This window comes from Bubalus kerabau, chromosome 7, assembly GCF_029407905.1.
Source record: "Bubalus kerabau isolate K-KA32 ecotype Philippines breed swamp buffalo chromosome 7, PCC_UOA_SB_1v2, whole genome shotgun sequence".
Classification (NCBI taxonomy): Eukaryota; Metazoa; Chordata; class Mammalia; order Artiodactyla; family Bovidae; genus Bubalus; species Bubalus kerabau.
Genome location: NC_073630.1, coordinates 24191534 through 24211797, shown reverse-complemented (window position 1 = coordinate 24211797; position 20264 = coordinate 24191534). Strand labels below are relative to the sequence as shown.

General features: G+C 40.6%; 1 protein-coding gene across 2 annotated transcripts in view; it reads left to right on the top strand.

Annotated features, from left to right (window-relative positions):
* The window catches only part of MANBA (mannosidase beta), a 128637-nt gene that overhangs the window by 67108 nt on the left and 41265 nt on the right, over positions 1-20264 (top strand). For both annotated transcript variants that reach the window (XM_055587820.1, XM_055587821.1), the window contains exon 12: positions 18805-19023. In XM_055587820.1, coding sequence (XP_055443795.1) covers positions 18805-19023 — 219 coding nt within the window. The remainder of the gene's footprint in view (positions 1-18804; positions 19024-20264) is intronic.

The following is a 20264-nucleotide window of genomic DNA, read 5'->3' as shown; positions in this document are numbered from 1 at the left end:
TTTTTTTTAATTGTTTACTTATTATTGGCTGTGCTGGGTCTTTGCTGTGCGGGCTTTCTCTAGTTGTGGAAGTGGGGCTACTCTTCCTTGGGGTGCACAGGTTTCTCAATGTGGTGGCCTCTTTTGCTGCTGAGCACATGATCTAGGGCGTGTCAGCTCAGTAGCTGCAGCACATGGGCTCAGTATTTGCGACTCTCAGGCTCTAGACCACAGGCTTAGTAGTCGTGGTGCACAGGCTTAGTTGCTCCGAGGTAGGTAAGGTCTTCCCAGATCAGGGATCAAACCCATGTCCCTCACACTGGCAGACAGGCGCTCTACCACTGAGCCATCAGGGAAGCCCCACCATGCTTTTTAATGAAGTAGAATTTTAAGAATCTGTTCTGAAAATGCAACAGTTTGAATATTGATGTATATTTTTCTGTACTTTTTTTGTTAATGCAGCCCAGTAATGCTGCAACATATGAAAGGATTCATGAATTGACTTCTTTGAGAATTAACCTGTCTGTGAAACTTAGCACATGTACACCAATATTGCACTTTGAATCACAGGTTGTCAGGAACTCTTTGGAGCCAGCCCATCCATGGATCCCCAAAGGTCGAGAATGTCTGCATTAGATGCTTTATTGATACACTGCTTCTTTCCCTCCCCTGCCTTTTAGTTCTTTAAGATACTAATATAGTGACTGTGCATGCGCTAAGTTGCTCAGTCGTGTCCAGCTCTTTGGGACCCTGTGGACTGTGGCCCGCCAGGCTCCTCTGTCCATGGGATTCTCTAGGCAAGAGTACTGGAGTGGGTCGCCATGCCTTTCTCCAGGGGATCTTCCTGACCCAGGGATCAAAGCTGCATCTCTTATGTCTCCTGCATTAGCCGGCAGTTTCTTTACCAATAGTGCCACCTGGGAAGCCCCAGTATAGTGACCACTGTGAATTAATTTTCTAATAATAAGCTAGTCATAATCCAAGCTCTATTTAGTTATAACGCCTTGTTCTTTTGCCCTGCTGGATTTGATTTGCTAAGATTTTGGTAGGATTTTAAAATTTATATTCACAAGTAAAATTGGTCCCTGATAGCTCAGTAAGTAAAGAATCCACCTGCAATGCAGGAGACACGAGAGATGCAGGTTCAATCCCTGGGTCGGAAAGATGCACTGGAGAAGGAAATGGCAACCCACTCCAGTATTCTTGCCTGGAAAACCTCATGGTCAGAGGAGTATGGAAGTTTATGGTCCAAGGGGTCTCGAAGAGTCAGACACAACTGAGCAATTAAACCACCACCTGTTGCCCAGGAGTAGAATTGGGTGGCTGGTGACAGAGGTGATAAGATTAAGAATTGTAAACTCATTCCTAGAGGAGCCAATTTTGTTTTTAAAAATTGAATCTAGTAGATGAGACTCACAAAGAAAGACGAGGGGACTCTAGTAATAGGAGGATGGATGTTGGGTCTCATAACATTTATATTCAGTATTAAAAATGTTACCTAAACATAATTATTCAGTTCAGTTCAGTCGTTCAGTCATGTCCGACTCTTTGCGACCCCATGAGCTGCAGCATGCCAAGCCTCCCTGTCCAACACCAACTCCCGGAGTCCACCCAAACTCATGTCCATTGAGTCGGTGATGCCATCCAACCATCTCATCCTGTCGTCCCCTTCTCCTCCTGCCCTCAATCTTTCCCAGCATCAGGGTCTTTTCCAATGAGTCAGCTCTTCGCATCAGGTGGCCAGATTGGAGTTTCATCTTCAACATCAGTCCTTCCAATGAACACACCGGACTGATCTCCTTTAGGATGGACTGGTTGCATCTCTTGCAAGAAATATTTGGCCCATGGGACCCAGCTCATAGTGTTTGGGGTGCATGTGCTAGTACTCACCTCACAGAATGAGTTAGGGGCTTTTTCCATTTTAATATCTAGGAACAATATAAATAAAATAGAGATTATTGGCTTTGTTGAAACAAATTCACCCATGTAACAGTCTGGACATGCCAGACTGGACATGTAACAATGACTTCGGGGGGGGCATAGGTTTTATTTTAGTTTGTTTTTTATTGAAGTACAGCTGATTTACAGTGTTTGATTAATTACTGCTGTACAGCAAAGTGATTCAGGTATATATACACACATATATATGTGTGTGTGTGTATGTATATATATACATATATATATATGTATATATATATATATACATACACACACCCTTTTTAAAATATTCTTTTCCACTGTGGTTTATTATAAGATACTGAATATAGTTCCCTGTGCTATACAGTAGGACTTTGTTATTTATCCATTCTATGAATATATATATAAAAGCTTACATCTGTTAACCACAGGCTCTCACTCTATCCCTCCCCCAACTCTCCGTTGGCAACCATCTGCCTGTTCATTATGTCCATGATTCTGTTTCATAGGTTCATTTGAGTTATATTTCATATTCCACATAGAAACGATATCATATATTTATCTTTCTCACTTCACTTAGTATGATAATGTCTGGTTGCATCCATGTTGCTGCAAATAGCATTATTTCACTCTGTTTTATGACTGAGCAGTATTCCATTGTGTATATACATTACACCTTCTTTATCCATTCATCTGCTGATAGACATTTAGGTTGTTTCCATGTCATGGCTATAGAGTTGTATGTATCTTTTTGAATTATAGTTTTGTTTGAATATGTGCCTGGGAGTGGCTTTGCTGAATCGTATGGTAATTCTGTTTTTAGTTTTCTGAGGAACTTTCATACTGTTTTCCACAGGGACTGCACCAATCTGCATTGTAGGGTGCATATATATATTTTTTTAACCCTCATGTATTTAATTTTTCCTGTGGTTAGTGTCCAATTTGGGTTTATAACTTCTCTTAAAGCTATAGATACTTAAGTTTTCTAGAAACATAGTATTGCATCTACAATTTAGAAGTATCCATGTAAGTCAACATTCTTTATTAGAATATGTAAGCTGGGAGCATCTGTTCAGGCTGAGAGATCTTTATGTGAAGAAACTTCAGTGAGGATTCATGAAAAACATAGGTTCAAAGATTTGCTTATCTGTTATGCTAAGTAGTCATGTGTCATGAAGAGTTTTTCAATTCACAAAATGTGATGGTAGAAGCTTTAACATTTATAGAACACTTACCTGTTTACTCACAGTATTGGTATCATGTTTTTCGTATCTGACAGGTTTACAAAATGGATGTTAATATCTGAGAATTTTCATTTCGTAGCTTAGTGCTTAAGAGTGCATGACTCCAAATCCTGGCTGGGCCACATACTGTCCATAGTAAACTTGGATAAATTACTTAATCTCCATTTTCCCATCTAAGAGTCAGCAACTCTTAAAAGATGTTATGTAGATTTAAGTGAGGTAGTGGATGGAAGGTGATTACACAATGAGGTAGTGGATGGAAGGTGATTACACAGATTCTTGCACACAGCAGATTTTTACTTCATGCTTATCATCAGTATCATCTTTGTTGGTTTCCCTCAGCAAGAGAGGTCTTCAGATACTTTCCAACTTTAATCTCTAATTTTAACACCACACTGTTGAGAAATTAGTTTGTACGTACCACTTCTTATCCATCTTTTAAATGAAAGCTTGATGCCTTTCTCACAAGGAATCTTTGTTTTTATTTAACTTTTTTACAAGCTGTCATTTTTTTTTAGTTATGTTGCCATCTTGAACAGGAACCACTTCTTTCCTTCTTTCTTTCTTCCCACTCTCCTTCCCTCCCTTCCTTCTACAAACAGCTTGTGAGATCTTAGTTTCCCAACCAGGGCTGGGCCCATGGCAGGGAAAACACCAAGTCTTAACCACTGAACTACCAGGGAATTTCTCAAGGGAATCTGTGTTTTTTGTTTTTTTTTTTTAAATAATTTTGTGAGCAGTAAGTGATGTTTGCTAATTTATTTCAAGATGGACAGGATTAAGTGCTATATAATCATAACTGTTGTCATTTATATCAAAGTATAAAGCATTTAGGAGTCACGTGCACTTGGGCTCCCCAGGTGGTGCAGTGGTAAAGAATCCGCCTACCAATGCAGGAGCCTCAGGAGACTTGGGTTCAATCCCTGGGTCTGGAAGATACCCTGGAGTAAGAAAGGGGAACCCGCTCCAGCATTCTTGCCCAGAAAATTCCACAGACAGAGGAGGCTGGCAGGCTACAGTCGATGGGGTTGCAAGAGAGTTGGATACAACCGAGCACACAGACACAGCACACAAAGCATTTAAGGAAAAGGAGCGTAAATTGACTCATCCACACACTTGCAGAATGACCAGTCGTCTTTTGCAATTCATGCTTTTTAAAGAACAGTCATTCTCTTGGTCTGTCTTATGGTATCTCTTGGTTCAAATAACCATTTAAGGTCATGATCTAGAAAGAAATCATCTGTGAGATCTGAGACTAAAAATCAAACAAAAAGCAGCAATTATACAAAAATGGAAATAAATCATAGTGCATTATCACAGGTGGATATTTTTCGGCAGAGACTCATAAGTAATTTTACTGACTGGCTTAATTTACCAGATTATTCAAGAATCTGGAATAATGGAGGGAAACCAATCAAGCTTGATTGTTAAGATCAGTTGATCAGCCTTTTCCAATTTTACTTTAAAGCCATTATAATAGAATATTGTTTAAAATTTTATTCCCTATAATCTTACCATGCTTTTTAATATTTTAAAATTCAACCAGAATTTGCTGGATTATATTTCTAGGAGCAAAGCCTCATTCTGAATGCTGTGGGGAAACTGTTATCCTCGTAGAGCTGATAGCTCTTGGGAAACATGAAAAGAAATACCAGCTCCACATGGCTGAGTGAAAGAAGTGCTATGAAAAATGTAGTTCCAAAATGTTGGCAATTGTATGGAAGAACCAGTCGTTTTAACTGGAAGGATCTAGAAAGGCTTTCAATTATAAGGTGACATTCAAACCAAGCCTTAAAGGTAGGGTAGAATTTGAGGCAAAAGGGTTCTTCTTTAGGTATTTTGGCCATGTCAAGAAAGGTGAAAAGATGTGAAAACAGGGAGGTATAGGAAGCAGCAAGCAGTGCCCAGTGCTTGAAGCAAAGGACTTGTGGATTGGTGTGGAGAGTCAAAGACAGAAAAGGCAGTTTGGAAACAAATCTTCAAAGGACTTTGAATCACGTTATGGAGTTGGGCTTCATTCAGTAGACGGTGGGAAGCTAGTAGACATTTGTGGGGAGGGGAGGAATTTTATGATTCATGTCCTAGATGGTACTATTGTTGTTGTTCAGTCAGCCCATCATGTCTGACTTTTTGTGACCCCATGGACTGCAGCTCACCAGGCCTCTCTGTCCCTCACCATCTCCCGAAGTTTGCCCAAGTTCATGTCCATTGCATTGGTGATGCCATCCAGCCATCTCATCCTCTGATGCCCTCTTCTCCTTCTGCCCTCAATCTTTCCCAGCATCAGGGACTTTTCCAATGAGTCAGCTGTTTGCATCAGATGACCAAAATACTGGAGTTTCAGCATCAGTCCTTCCAATGAGTATTCAGGGTTGATTTCCCTTGATCTCCTCGCTGTCCAAGGGACTCTCAGGAGTCTTCTCTAGCACCACAGTTCAAAGGCATCAGGTCTTCAGTGCTCCACTTTCTTTATGGTCCAGCTCTCACAGCCTTGACTCTATGGACTTTTGTCAGCAGAGTACTGTCTCTGCTTTTTAACACACTGTTTAGGTTTGTCATGGCTTTCCTGCCAAGAAGCAAACATCTTCTGATTTCATGGCTGCAGTCACCATCTTCAGTGAATTTAAAGCCCAAGAAGAGGAAATCTGTCTCTAGTTGCACCTTTTTTCCCTTTTATTTTCCATGAAGTAATGTGGCCGGATGCCATGATTGTAGTTTTTTTAAATATCCAGTTTTAAACTGGCTCTTTCAGTCTCCATCTTCCCCCTCATCAAGACGCTCTTTAGTTCCTCTTCACTTTCTGCCCTTAGAGTGGTATCATCTGCATGTCTGAGGTTGTTGATGTTTCTCCTGCCTGTCTTGATTCCAGCTTGTAACTCATACAGCCTGGCATTTCTTATGATGTGTTCAGTATATAGATTAAACAAACAGGGTGACAGCAGACAGCCCTGTCATACTTCTTTCTCAATCTTGAATCAGTCCATTGTTCCATACAGGGTTCTAACTGTTGCTTCTTAACCTGCATACAGGTTCTCAGGAAACAGGTCAGATGGTGTGGTATTCCCATCTCTTTAAGAACTTTCCACAATTTATTATGATCCACACAGTCAAAGGCTTGAGCGTGGTCAATAAACAGAGGTAGATATTTTTCTGGAATTCCCTAGCTTTCTCTATGATCCAGCGAATTTTGGCAATTTGATCTCTGGTTCCTCTTCCTTTTCTAAACGCAGCTTGGACACCTGGAAGTTCTTGGTTCACATATGCTAAAGCCTAGCATGCAAGATTTTAAGCATGACTTTACTACCATGGGAGAGGAGTGCAATTGTCCAATGGTTAGCACATTCTTTAGTACGACCCTTCTTGGGAATTGGGATGAGGATTGACCTTTTCCAGTCCTGTGGCCACTGCTCAGTCTTCCAGATTTGCTGACATATTGGATGCAACACCTTGATGGCATCATCCTTTAGAGTTTTGAATAGCTCTACTGGAATTCCATCACATCCACTAGCTTTATTAACAGCAGTGCTTCCCTAAGGCCCACTTGACTTTATACTCCAGAATGGCTGGCTCTGGCTGACCACACCATTGTAGTAATCCAGTTCATTAAGATCTTTTTTTATACACGTCTCCCTTGTCCTGTGCATTCTTTCCATCTCTTCTTGATCTCTTCAGCATCTACTACGTCTTTACCATTTCTAATCTTTATTGTGCCCATCTTTGGGCAAATGTTCCCTTGGTAACTCCAATTTTCCTGAAGAAATCTCTATTCTTTCCCCTTCTGTTGTTTTCTTCTAATTTTATACTCTGTTCATTGAAGAAGCCCTTCTTGTCTTTCTGTACTGTCTTTTGGAAATCTGCGTTTAGTTGGGTATACCCTTCCCTTTCTGGTACTATTACTAACAAAGAACTAGTGAGGTGAGAGATTCTAGATGAGAAAACAAGTTATAATAATGGAAAATTCCAAGTTATTGGGAATATTATATGCCAAGCATTGATAGATTATGCTTATTATATTAACATAGTAATGATAAAGGTGCTTTGTAGGATTTAAGGACCCTGGAATGTAAGTAATGTAATCTTGATTTTAGAGATGAAGACACTGGAGGGTTAGAAAGATGAATTGTTCAAGGTCATATAAGTCATAGGTAGTGGGGCTGGAAATGAGGTGATGGGAAAAAAAAAAAATTGATCCCGAGCAAGTGAGTGTGAGATGTGAGAGAGAGGAAGAAATGGAAGATGATTCCTACTTAAGCACTTTTTATGAAGGTAGGAGGCATAGGCAAGTAGGTTTGGGATAAGTAAATAAGGTGTTCTGCTTTGAAAGATTAGATTTGAGATATTGGCAGGACAAGCCAGGTGAAATCTGGAGCCAGGTTATTGGAAACTGAAATGTGAGGGTGAAGTGGTCTGGGAGCAATCAGAACATTGGTGAGATGGCAGCCTTGGGAAAAGGTATAGAGCAGGAGAGGCTGAAGAGAGTGATGTCCATCCAAGAATGGAGAGGGGAGCTGGAGAAGGAATGATCAGAAAGGTTTGGGGAAATCGGAATGTGAAAGAGTAGTGAACAAGCAGTCAGGAGTAGGGAGAACACCAGAAAGTAGTAAATAGGTCATTTATTGCATACCAGAGGGGGAAGAGTGTGGGGACTCTTGCTTCATTTAGGAAATAGAAGTTCATGGATAGTTTATGAAAAATCCAAGAACAATTTCAGTGGATTGGAATGCTCAGGAATTGAGTGATGGGTTGAGAAAGGAATGGGTGGTAAAGAAATCTGATGGGCTGCAAGAGATTGGGGGATTTTTTTTTTTTTTAATTAGGATATGGAAAGTCCTTAAGCTGATGGAAAGGACAGTGGAGAGATTTTTTAAAAGAGCGGATGATAATTTACTGGTGTTAATTCCAAAATGAAATCAAAAGATGACCAGAGGACTACAGAGAAGCTGGCAAAGGGAAAGAATAAGGGTTTTCGCCCCATGACAAAAGAGAAATGAGAAAAGAAAAAAATGGGTGAATATACCAAGAAGAAATGAGAATTCTAATGGAGAAAGTTGAGAAAATTATTTTCTGAAAACCTATTTCTCAGGGAGGCCTTATTGGCCTTCTACAATATGTTTTATATTTCAAAAGAGCCCTGTACTTCTCCTTTAAAACATTCATCACACTTACAGTTACTTGCTCAGCATTTGGTTTCACCACTAGATTTCAGTCTACTCTTTTTTATTTATTTTAATTTAAGGCTAATTACTTTACAATATTTTGGTTTTTGCCATACATGCACATGAATCAGCCATGGGTGTACATGTGTCCCCCATCCTGAACCCCCCCTCCCACCTCCCTCCCCATCACATCCCTCAGGGTCATCCCAGTGCACCAGCCCTGAGCACCCTGTCTCATGCATTGAACCTGGACTAGCGATCTATTTCACATATGACAATATACATGTTTCAATGCCATTCTTTCAAATCATCCCACCCTCGTTTTCTCCCACAGAGTCCAGAAGTCTGTTTTTTATATCTGTGTCTCTTTTGCTGTCTCGCATATAGGGTTGTGGTTACCATCTTTCTAAATTCCATGTACATGCGTTAATATACCGTATTGGTGTTTTTCTTTCTGACTTACTTCACTGTGTATAATAGGCTTCAGTTTCATCCACCTCATTAGAACTGATTCAAATGCATTCTTTTTAATAGCTGAGTAATATTCCATTGTGTATATGTACCACAGCTTTCTTATCCATTCGTCTGCTGATGACATCTAGGTTGCTTCCATGTCCTGGCTATTGTAAACAGTGCTGTGATGAACACTGGGGTACATGTGTCTCTTTCACTTCTGGTTTCCTCAGTGTGTATGCCCAGCAGTGGGATTGCTTGGTCATATGGCAGTTCTATTTCCGGTTTTTTAAGGAATCTCCACACTGTTCTCCATAGTGGCTGTACTAGTTTGCATTCCCACCAACAGTGTAAGAGGGTTCCTTTTTCTCCACACCCTCTCCAGCATTTATTGCTTGTAGACTTTTGGATAGCAGCCATTCTGACTGGCGAGAGATGGTACTTCATGGTGGTTTTGATTTGCATTTCTCTGATAATGAGTGGTTAGTTCTTTGGCCCATTTTTTGATTGGATCGCTTATTTTTCTGGAATTGAGCTGCTGGAGTTGCTTGTATATTTTTGAGATTAATTCTTTGTCAGTTGCTTCATTTGCTATTATTTTCTCCCATTCTGAAGGCTGTCTTTTCACCTTGCTTATAGTTTCCTTTGTTGTGCAAAGGCTTTTAAATTTAATTAGGTCCCATTTGTTTATTTTTGCTTTTTTTCCATTACTCTGGAAGGTGGGTCATATAGGATCCTGCTGTGATATATGTCAGAGAGTGTTTTGCCTATGTTCTCCTCTAGGAGTTTTATAGTTTCTGGTCTAACTTTAGATCTTTAATCCATTTTGAGTTTATTTTTGTGTATGGTGTTAGAAAGTGTTCTAGTTTCATTCTTTTACAAGTGGTTGACCAGTTTTCCCAGCATCACTTGTTAGATTGTCTTTTCTCCATTGTATATTCTTGCCTCCTTTGTCGAAGATAAGGTGTCCATAGGTGCGTGGATTTATCTCTGGGCTTTCTGTTTTGTTCCATTGATCTATATTTCTGTCTTTGTGCCAGTACCATACTGTCTTGATGACTGTGGCTTTGTAGTAGAGCCTGAAGTCAGGCAGGTTGATTCCTCCAGTTCCATTCTTCTTTCTCAAGATTGTTTTGCTATTTGAGGTTTTTGTATTTCCATACAAATTGTAAAATTATTTGTGCTAGTTCTCTGAAAAATAGCATTGGTAGCTTAATAGGGATTGCACTGAATCTATAGATTGCTTTGGGTACTATACTCATTTTGACTATATTGATTCTTTTGATCCATGAACAGGTATATTTCTCCATCTATTTGTGTCCTCTTTGATTTCTTTCACCAGTGTTTTATAGTTTTCTATATATAGGTCTTTAGTTTCTTTAGGTAGATATATTCCTAAGTATTTTATTCTTTTTGTTGCAATGGTGAATGGAATTGTTTCCTTAATTTCTCTTTCTGTATTCTCATTGTTAGTGTATATGAATACAAGGGATTTCTGGGTGTTAATTTTATATCCGGCAACTTTACTGTATTCATTGATTAGGTCTAGTAATTTTCTGGTGGAGTCTAGGATTTTCTATGTAGAGGATCATGTCATCTGCAAGCAGTGAGAGTTTTAATTCTTCTTTTCCAATATGGATTCCTTTTATTTCTTTCTCTAATTGCTGTGGCTAAAACTTCCAAATCTATGTTGAATAGTAGTGGTGAGAGTGGGCATCCTTGTCTTGTTCCTGACTTTAGGGGAAATGCTTTCGATTTTTCACCATTGAGGATAATGTTTGCTGTGAGTTTATCATATATGGCTTTTATTACGTTGAGGTATATTTCTTCTATGCCTGATTCCTGGAGGGTTTTTATCATAAATGGATGTTGAATGTTGTCAAAGGCTTTCTCTGCATTTATTGAGATAATCATATGGTTTTTGTCTTTCAATTTGTTAATGTGGTATATCACATTGATTTGTGAATATTGAAAATCCTTGCATCCCTGGGATAAAGCCCACTTGGTCGTGATGTATGATCTTTTTAATATGTTGTTGGATTTTGTTTGCTCAAATTTTGTTAAGGACTTTTTCATCTATGTTCATCAGTGATATTGGCCTGTAGTTTTCTTTTTTTGTGGGATCTTTGTCAGGTTTTGGTATTAGGGTGATGGTGGCCTCATAGAATGAGTTTGGAAGTTTACCTTCCTCTGCAATTTTCTGGAAGAGTTTGAGTAGGATAGGTGTTAGCTCTTCTCTAAATTTTTGGTTGAATTCAGCTGTGAAGCCGTCTGGTCCTGGGCTTTTGTTTGTTGGAGGATTTCTGATTACAGTTTCAATTTCCATGCTTGTGATCAGTCTGTTAAAATTTTTGGAAAGTTACACTTTTCTAAGAATTTGTCCATTTCTTCCAAGTTGTCCATTTTCTTGGCATATAGTTACTAATAGTAGTCTCTTAGGATCCTTTGTATTTCTGTGTTGTCTGTTGTGATTTCTCCATTTTCCTTTATAATTTTGTTGATTTGATTCTTCTCCCTTTGTTTCTTGATGTGTCTGTCTAATGGTTTATCTATTTTATTCATCTTCTCAAAGAACCAGCTTTTACCTTTTGATTTTTGCTATGGTCTCCTTTGTTTTTTTTTGCATTTATTTCTGCTGTAATTTTTATGATTTCTTTTCCTTCTACTAACCCTGGGGTTCTTCATTTCTTCTTTTTCTAGTTGCTTTCGGTGTAGAGTTAGGTTATTTATTTGATTTTTCTCCTGTTTCTTGAGTTAGGCTTGTACTGCTATGAACCTTCCCCTTAGCACTGCTTTTACTGAATCCCATAGGTTTTGGGTTGTTGTATTTTCATTTGTTTCTATGCATATTTTGATTTCTTCTGTGATTTGTTGGTTATTCAGAAGTGTGTTGTTTACCCTTCATATGTTTGTATTTTTAATAGTTTTCTTCCTGTAGTTGACGTCTAATCTTACTGCATTGTGATCAGAAAATATGCTTGAGATGATTTCAAATTTTTGAATTTACCAAGGCTAGATTTATGGCCCAGGATGTGATCTATGCTGGAGAAGGTTCCGTGTGCACTTGAGAAAAAGGTGAAATTAATTGTTTGGGGGTGAAATGTCCTATAGATATCAATTAGGTCTAACTGGTCCATTGTATGATTTCAAGTTTGTGTTTCCTTGCTAATTTTCTGTTTAGTTGATCTATCCATAGGTGAGTGGGGTATTAAAATCTCCCACAATTATTGTGTTACTATTAATTTCCCAGTTCATACTTGTTAGCATTTGCCTTACATATTGTGGTGCTTCTGTGTTGGGTGCATATATATTTATAATTGTTACATCTTCTTCTTGGATTGATCCTTTGATCATTATGTAGTGTCCTTCTTTGTCTGTTTTCATGGCCTTTATTTCAAAGTCTATTTTATCTGATATGAGTATTGTTACTCCTGCTTTCTTTTGGTCTCCATTTGCGTGAAATATCTTTTTCCAGCCCTTCATTTTCAGTCTGTATATGTCACTTGTTTTGAGGTGGGTCTCTTGTGGACCGCATATATGGGGGTCTTGTTTATGTATCCATTCAGCCAGTCTTTGTCTTTTGGTTGGGGGATTCAACCCATTTACATTTAAGGTAATTATTAATTTAAGGTAATTATTGATAAGTATGATTCTGTTGCCATTTACTTTGTTGTTTTGGGTTTGAGTTTATAAACCTTTTCTGTGTTTCCTGTCTAGAGAAGATCCTTTTGAAGACCTGGTTTGGTGGTGCTGAATTCTCTCAGCTTTTGCTTGTCTGTAAAGCTTTTGACTTCTCCCTCATATTTGAATGAGATCCTTACTGGCTACAGTAATCTGGGTTGTCGGATTTTCTCTTTCATCACTTTAAGTATGTCCTGCCATTCCCTTCTGGCCTGAAGAATTTCTATTGAAAGATCAGCTGTTATCCTTATGGGGATTCCCTTGTGTGTTATTTGTTGTTTTTCCCTTGCTGCTTTTAATATTTGTTCTTTGTGTTTGATCTTTGTTGATTTGATTAATATGTGTCTTGGGGTGTTTCGGCTTGGGTTTATCCTGTTTGGGACTCTCTGGGTTTCTTGGACTTGGGTGATTATTTCCTTCCCCATTTTAGGGAAGTTTTCAACTATTATCTCCTCAAGTATTTTCTCTTGGTTTTTCTTTTTGTCTTCTTCTGGGACTCCTATGATTCGAATGTTGGAGCATTTAACATTGTCTCAGAGGTCTCTGAGGTAGTCCTCATTTCTTTTCATTATTTTTTTCCTCTCTGCTTCATTTATTTCCACCATTCTATCTTCCACCTCACTTATCCTATCTTCTGCCTCAGTTATTCTACTATTGGTTCCCTCCAGAGTGCTTATGATCTCAGTTATTGCATTATTCATTCTTGATTTAGTCTTTTTTATTTCTTCTAGGTCCTTGTTAAACTTTTCTTGCATCTTCTCAATCCTTGTCTCCAGACTATTTATCTGTAACTCCATTTTGTTTTCAAGATTTTGGATCATTTTTACTATCATTATTCTGAATTCTTTTTCAGATAGACTCCCTATTTCCTTGTCTTTTGTTTGGTTTGGTGGGCTTTTATCATAGTCCTTTACCTGCTGAATATTTCTCTGCCTTTTCATCTTGTTTATATTGCTGTGTTTGGGGTGGCCTTTCTGTATGCTGGAAGTTTGTGGTTCCTCTTTATTGTGGAGTTTCCTCCCTGTGGATGGGGTTGGATGAGTGGGTTGTCAAGATTTCCTGGGTAGGGAAGCTTGTGTCGGTGTTCTGGTGGGTGGAGCTGGATCTCTTCTCTCTGGTGTGCAATGACGTGTCCAGTAGTGAGTTTTGAGGTGTCTGTGGGTTTGGTGTGACTTTTGGCCTCCTGTGTTTTAATGCTCAGGGTTATGTTCCTGGGTTGTTGGAGAATTAGCTTGGTATGTCTTGCTCTGCAACTTGTTGGCTCTTGAGTGGAGCTTGGTTTCAGTGTAGGTATGGAGGCTTTTGGATGAGCTCTTGCTGATTAGTGTTCCTTGGAGTCAGGAGTTTTCCGGTGTTCTCATGTTTTGGATTTAAGCCTCCTGCCTCTGGCTTTCACTCTTATTCTTACAGTAGCCTCAAGACTTCTCCATCAGCACCAATGATAAAACATCTAGGTTAATGGTGAAAAGATTCTCCACAGTGAGGGACACCCAGAGAGGTTCACAGAGTTACATGGAGAAGAGAAGAGGGAGGAGGGAGATAGAGGTGACCAGGAGGAGAAGAGGGGGAGTCACAAGGAGAGAGACCAGTCTAGCCAGTAATCAGTTTCCTAGGTGTTCTCCACATTCTGGAACACCCAAAGAGAATCACAGAGTTAAGTAGAGAAGAGAAGGGGGAGGGAGGAGATAGAGGTGACCTGGGGGAGAAAAAGGAGAATCAAAAGGGGAGAGAGCAATCAAGCCAATAATCATACTCGTAAGTAAAAATAGGTACTGAAGATTGGATTCTTAAAGGTACAAAATTGATAACAAATACCAATAAGCAAAGATTAAAAATCTAGAGTAGAGGTTAGACTCTAAAAAATACAATATTAAAAAAAAATTGCAAAAATTATAAAATATATATATATGAAATTTGCTTAAAAAATAGGGTCCTTTTTTTTACAAGGTAATAGTAGGTTTTGAAAATGAAAATTAAAGGAGTGATAAAGAACTTAAAAATTAAAAAAATGATAATAGTAAAATATATCTAGGATTTACTCTGGAGCTGTTGAGGGAAGTGTGGGGTCAGTTCAGTTTCAGATAGTTTCTTGTTCCAGCTTATACTTCTTCTCAAGGTCTATCAGTTCAGTCAGTTCAGTGGCTCAGTCGTGGCCGACTCTTTGCGACCCCATGAATCGCAACACGCCAGGCCTCCCTGTCCATCACCAACTCCCAGGGTTCACCCAGACTCACGTCTTTCGAGTTGGTGATGCCATCCAGCCATCTCATCCCCTGTCGTCCCCTTCTCCTCCTGCCCCCAATCCCTCCCAGCATCAGAGTCTTTTCCAACGAGTCAACTCTTCGCATGAGGTGGCCTAAGTACTGGACTTTCAGCTTTAGCATCATTCCTTCCAAAGAAATCCCAGGGCTGATCTCCTTCAGAATGGACTGGTTGGATCTCCTTGCAGTCCAAGGGACTCTCAAGAGTCTTCTCCAACACCGCAGTTCAAAAGCATCCATTCTTCCACGCTCAAGCCTTCTTCACAGTCCAACTCTCATATCCATACATGACCACAGGAAAAACCATAGCCTTGACTAGACGGACCTTTGTTGGCAAAGTAATGTCTCTGCTTTTGAATATGCTATCTAGCTTGGTCATAACTTTCCTTCCAAGGAGTAAGCGTCTTTTAATTTCATGGCTGCAGTCACCATCTGCAGTGATTTTGGAGCCCAGAAAAATAAAGTCTGACACTGTTTCCACTGTTTCCCCATCTATTTCCCATGAAGTGATGGGACCGGATGCCATGATCTTCGTTTTCTGAATGTTGAGCTTTAAGCCAACTTTTTCACTCTCCACTTTCACTTTCATCAAGAGGCTTTTGAGTTCCTCTTCACTTTCTGCCATAAGGGTGGTGTCATCTGCATATCTGAGGTGATTGATATTTCTCCCGGCAATCTTGATTCCAGCTTGTGTTTCTTCCAGTCCAGCATTTCTCATGATGTACTCTGCATATAAGTTAAATAAGCAGGGTGACAATGTATAGCCTTGATGTACTCCTTTTCCTATTTGGAACCAGTCTGTTGTTTCATGTCCAGTTCTAACTGTTGCTTCCTGACCTGCAAGGTCTATAGGCCCCTTCCAATGTAGTCAATTCTAACTACAGGGTTTTAATCTCTTGCACCTGTCACTTCCAAAGGAGTTCCCTCTTCTTTGTTTATTTTGGCTTCCTCTGTTTGCAAGTCTCTTCAGTGCCTAATTTCCGCCCTAACACAAGGATGCAAAGGTGGTCATTTATTTAGGCTCACTTGTTCAATTGTGCTGTGGGGAGGGAGGAACACTGCAAACAAATATCACTGGCATGTGTGGGGAGTGCTTGCAGTGTCTGGGCCACACTGGGTTTGCCGCTGCTCATGATGTGTGTGCTTTCCTGGTCTACACTGCTCAAGCTGCAGGTTGCTCTGCAGGAGAACTTTCTAAAGTGGGCCCTGGGTTGCGTGCACTTCCCAGGTCTAAGCCGCTCAGGTTGAGGTTCTCGGGTACTCCACAAAGGCACAGACTCGGTTGGGCCTGCGTTTTGTGCCCTTCCCAGGTCTGAGCAGCTCAGGAGAGAAGGTGCTTGGTGAGTACACAGTCCTCAGGTAGGCGGCGCATCTTATCACCTCCCCTGTCCCAGCCATTTGGGTTTCCTGGGTGAGCAGTGGGAGCGCTGTCTCAGGTGTGCTGTGTGTCTCCTCTGGGGAGCTGATCTCTGGCTGCGACCCTTCTGGCAGATGTCAACCGTCCAGGATCCCAGGAAGACTTGGGTAGCAACTGGGAGCTGCTCACAGTAGAGGATGCTGTCTCTGGGCCTGAGTTTGCCCCTTGCCTTCCGGCTCTGGCTGTCGCGCGCCTTCCTCCCTGCCTCTGGTGGGGGATGGGCTAGCTCTCCTCTGGTATTCCCTCAGTCCTTTGTTCTGTGAACAGGCCGGCAGTGCCTTAGGTTAGAGCTTTTTGCAAGAAAGTTCTCTCTCTTTTTCTTTTTTCTCTCTCTGGCTATCCCACAGTTTGGGTTGCTATCTCACATTAGCTCCCTCAGATTGTCCTCAGGGCATTCAGGCCCAGTCCCTACCCTAAGCAATGCAGCCCGTGTCTCCCTGTTCAGCCCCTGCTTGCTGGTGGCGGATGCGAGCGTCTGGGCTACTTCTCCACTGGGAGTTGTGGTTAGGTGCGTAATCTGTGGGTTTTATTTATTTATTTTTTTCTTCCCAGTTATGTAGCCCTCTGAGATTCCAAAACTCCCCACAGACCTGCCAGTGAGAGGGTTTCCTGGTGTTTGGAAACTTCTCCTCTTTTACAACTCCCTCCCTGGGACGGGTCTCCATCCCTAACTCTTTTGTCTCTCTTTTTATTTTTTATATTTTGTCCTATCTCCTTTTGAAGACAATGGGCTGCCTTTCTGGGTGTGTGGTGTCCTCCACCAGCATTCAGAAGCTGTTTTGTGGAATTTTCTCAGCGTTCAAATGATCTTTCGATGAATTTGTGGGGGAGAAAGCGGTCTCCCCGTCCTATTCCTCCGCCGTCTTAGGACCGCCCCCCTCAGTCTACTCTTTTAAGAGGGCAGTCAGCATGTCTGCCTTGTTCCTTGCTGAACCTCCAGTATATAGCAAAAACTGCATTCCTGGTTCATGGTAAATGCTCAGCAGAGATTTGATGCGTTAATACTTGACATTGCCATAGATTCTCTCTCTTTCTTGCTGAAAAATGCCTGACTCGCAGTAAACACTTGAGAGAGACTTGCTAAATGAATGATTCTTCTCACTGAAATAGGAAGTCAGTTCATTAAGTGAGATAATAATTAAAACATTTTGAGCACTAGGCACTGGATTAAATAATTATATCCTGGCTGCTGTAACAAACTGCAGCGTTTTAGTGGTTTATGTAATAAAAGTTTCTTTTTTACTGAGTAACACTACAGAATGGCTGTTGCTAATGGGCAGGCAGCTCTCCTGTTTTTCGAGACCCAGACTCCTTCCATCTCCACCCTTTGCCTGTGAACTGGGGAAGACAATGAGAATGTAGTCTCACAGACTTCGAATAGGTTAGGAAGCCACATCCTACAGGCAGCTCCAAATTACAGAAATGGAAACATGAATTTCAGTGGACCCTTAGCCATCTCTTCCACACATTTCCTTTTTTTTTTTTTTTTTACCATTCTACAATAGCCCGATGACGGAAGTACTATTTATTATCCCCATTTTACAGATAAGACAGCTGAGGCTTAGACCTCTCCCAAAACAATATGATTCTAATTTGAGATTTAAACTCATGTTCCTCTGATTCCATATCCCATTCTACACTTAATTATAGCCAAAAGGCCAAGAAGCGATCGATAGCCCATTCTAAACCATTAGACCTTTGTTTCTCAAGTGGAAGTGATTTTGTTCCCAAGATACAGGACAACATTTGGCAATGTCTGTAGAATTTTTTTGGGGGAGTGGGGGTTAGGTATTACTGGTGTCTAGTAGGTAGAGGTCAGGTATGCTGCTCAACATCTTATGTTGCTCATCATCAACAGTGTATTGATATAAAACCTCCCCCACTCACAGCATACATACACAAAACAAAAACTTATTAGGCTCAAAATGTCACTAGGCCAGAATTCTGTACCAGACTGTATACTACCCATGAAGGGGGAAGGTCAAGTGTAGGTAAGATGTGATTGGAAAAGATTAGGAACAGCTGCCGTGAGGTATAAGCTATAATTCATTATGAAATGGAGAAGGCAATGGCAACCCACTCCAGTATTCTTGCCTGGAAACTCCCATGGATGGAGGAGTCTGGTGGGCTGCAGTCCATGGGGTCGCTAAGGGTCGGACACGACTGAGTGACTTCACTTGCACTTTTCCCTTTCATTCATTGGAGAAGGAAATGGCAACCCACTCCAGTGTTCTTGCCTGGAGAATCCCAGGGACGGGGGAGCCTGGTGGGCTGCCATCTATGGGGTCGCACAGAGTTGGACACGACTGAAGCAAGTGACTTAGCAGCAGCAGCAGCTTTATGAAAAGATATGAAGAGCGACTTCCTTGGTGGTCCAGTGGTTAAGACTCTGAGCTCGAGGGAGGCCTGGATTCAATGCTTGATCAGAGAATTAGAGGCTGAATACTGCAACTAAGACTCTGTGCAGCTAAATTAAAATAAAAAAGAGATATGGAGGATTGGCAAACTGCAGAAATGTGCTGGTGGATGTCAAGTGCAGAAGAATGAGGTGGCTCTATCACTTTTCTATTAGCTACTTGACTAAATGACGACAAATTGGCATTTCTGGGACCTGATGATACTTTTAAAGAAGTAAGTGATCTGTACTTTACTGGGTGAAAATATTATCTCTTAAACCATTTTATTTCTGAATTCAGGGAGACCAGACTCGTCCTTTTATCACATCCAGTCCTACAAATGGGGCCAAAACCACTGCAGAAGGTTGGCTCTCTCCAAACCCCTATGACCTGAATTATGGGGACGTACATTTTTATGATTATGTGAGTGACTGCTGGAATTGGAGAACTTTCCCCAAAGCTCGATTTGTATCTGAGTATGGATATCAGTCCTGGCCTTCCTTCAGTACGTTAGAAAAGGTAAGCCATCTTTGATTTCCCAGGGATTCAGAATTGTAGACTATGGGCATATGTCACTTCCTCACTGTGGTTCCAAAAGTCAAATGAAATCTATTTTTTGTTTAAACAGAAGTTTAGGAAGAAGATAATAGGAAAGAACTTTTTATCCTTAACTTTTGGGGCGCTGAACTGTTATAGTCATCATTTTGTGGATTATAACTTTTCCATATTGCTTTTATTTACATTCTTTCAAGAGCATTTAAAAATTCAGTGGGAAGCCAGTGATTACTTAAGCCTGATTTGTTATGTGAAATACATGAAAATTACTTTCACTTACTACTTTCTATGTGTCCTACAACTGTTTTTATTATTTATGGATACTCAGAACTGGATAGTTTGCTACAGTAAGAGAAATGAGTAAATAAACCTTTGTCTGATGTTATTATGTTGTAGCATTCCTTTTTATTTTCCCAACGACAGAATTTTTTTTATATTTAAAAACAAAAGCAATTGCCCCCTAAAAAACCCCCCAACAAACAAAAAATCAGATTAAATAAAAAAAGTTACAGTGAATACACCCAGCAAATATCTGTATGTGCAACTCACTACGGTGTCTGTTACTGCTGCACAAACCTCAAACGGGGTGCGGATGGAGGCCAAGTTTAAACTCTGTGGGGTTTGGGGAGACAAGATGGGGTGAGAGGGGAAATCAATTTTTCTTAATTCTGTCCATATAAATATATTTATAAAGACCAAAAAAGAAGAGGGAGCTTGGAATGGTAAGGGAAATAGGAGAATGGGGGAGTATGGGACCCTCCCAATTCTACTGACCAAAAAATATGAATTAATTTCATGGTGAGAGAGGAGATAAAAAATGATAGAAGAGGATAGGAAAGAAAGGGAAGCAGACATGGGCCAACCAGGGAAAAGGAGGGACCCTTGGCAGGGGAGTGAGAAAGAGTCCAGTGCCGGTGTGAGTGTCTGTTTCCATCTTCATCCCCACTGTCTTAGGCTCCAGTTCAGTGTCTGTCTGTGGACCTTATCTTACTTTCTGCCTCTGTCTGTGGTCTGACAGGGCCCCTCGATCCCCTCCACCTTGCCCTGACCCCTGCCATGCTGGTCCCTTCTCTCTTCCATTTATTGGGATCTGGCTTGCTCCAGGATCCTCAGGTCATAGTTCTTTTTGGCCATTCTAAGTTTGTTGAAGTGAAGGGAGGCATTCTGAGCCGCCAGGGGGCTGGGGAACACAGCCACGATGCCGT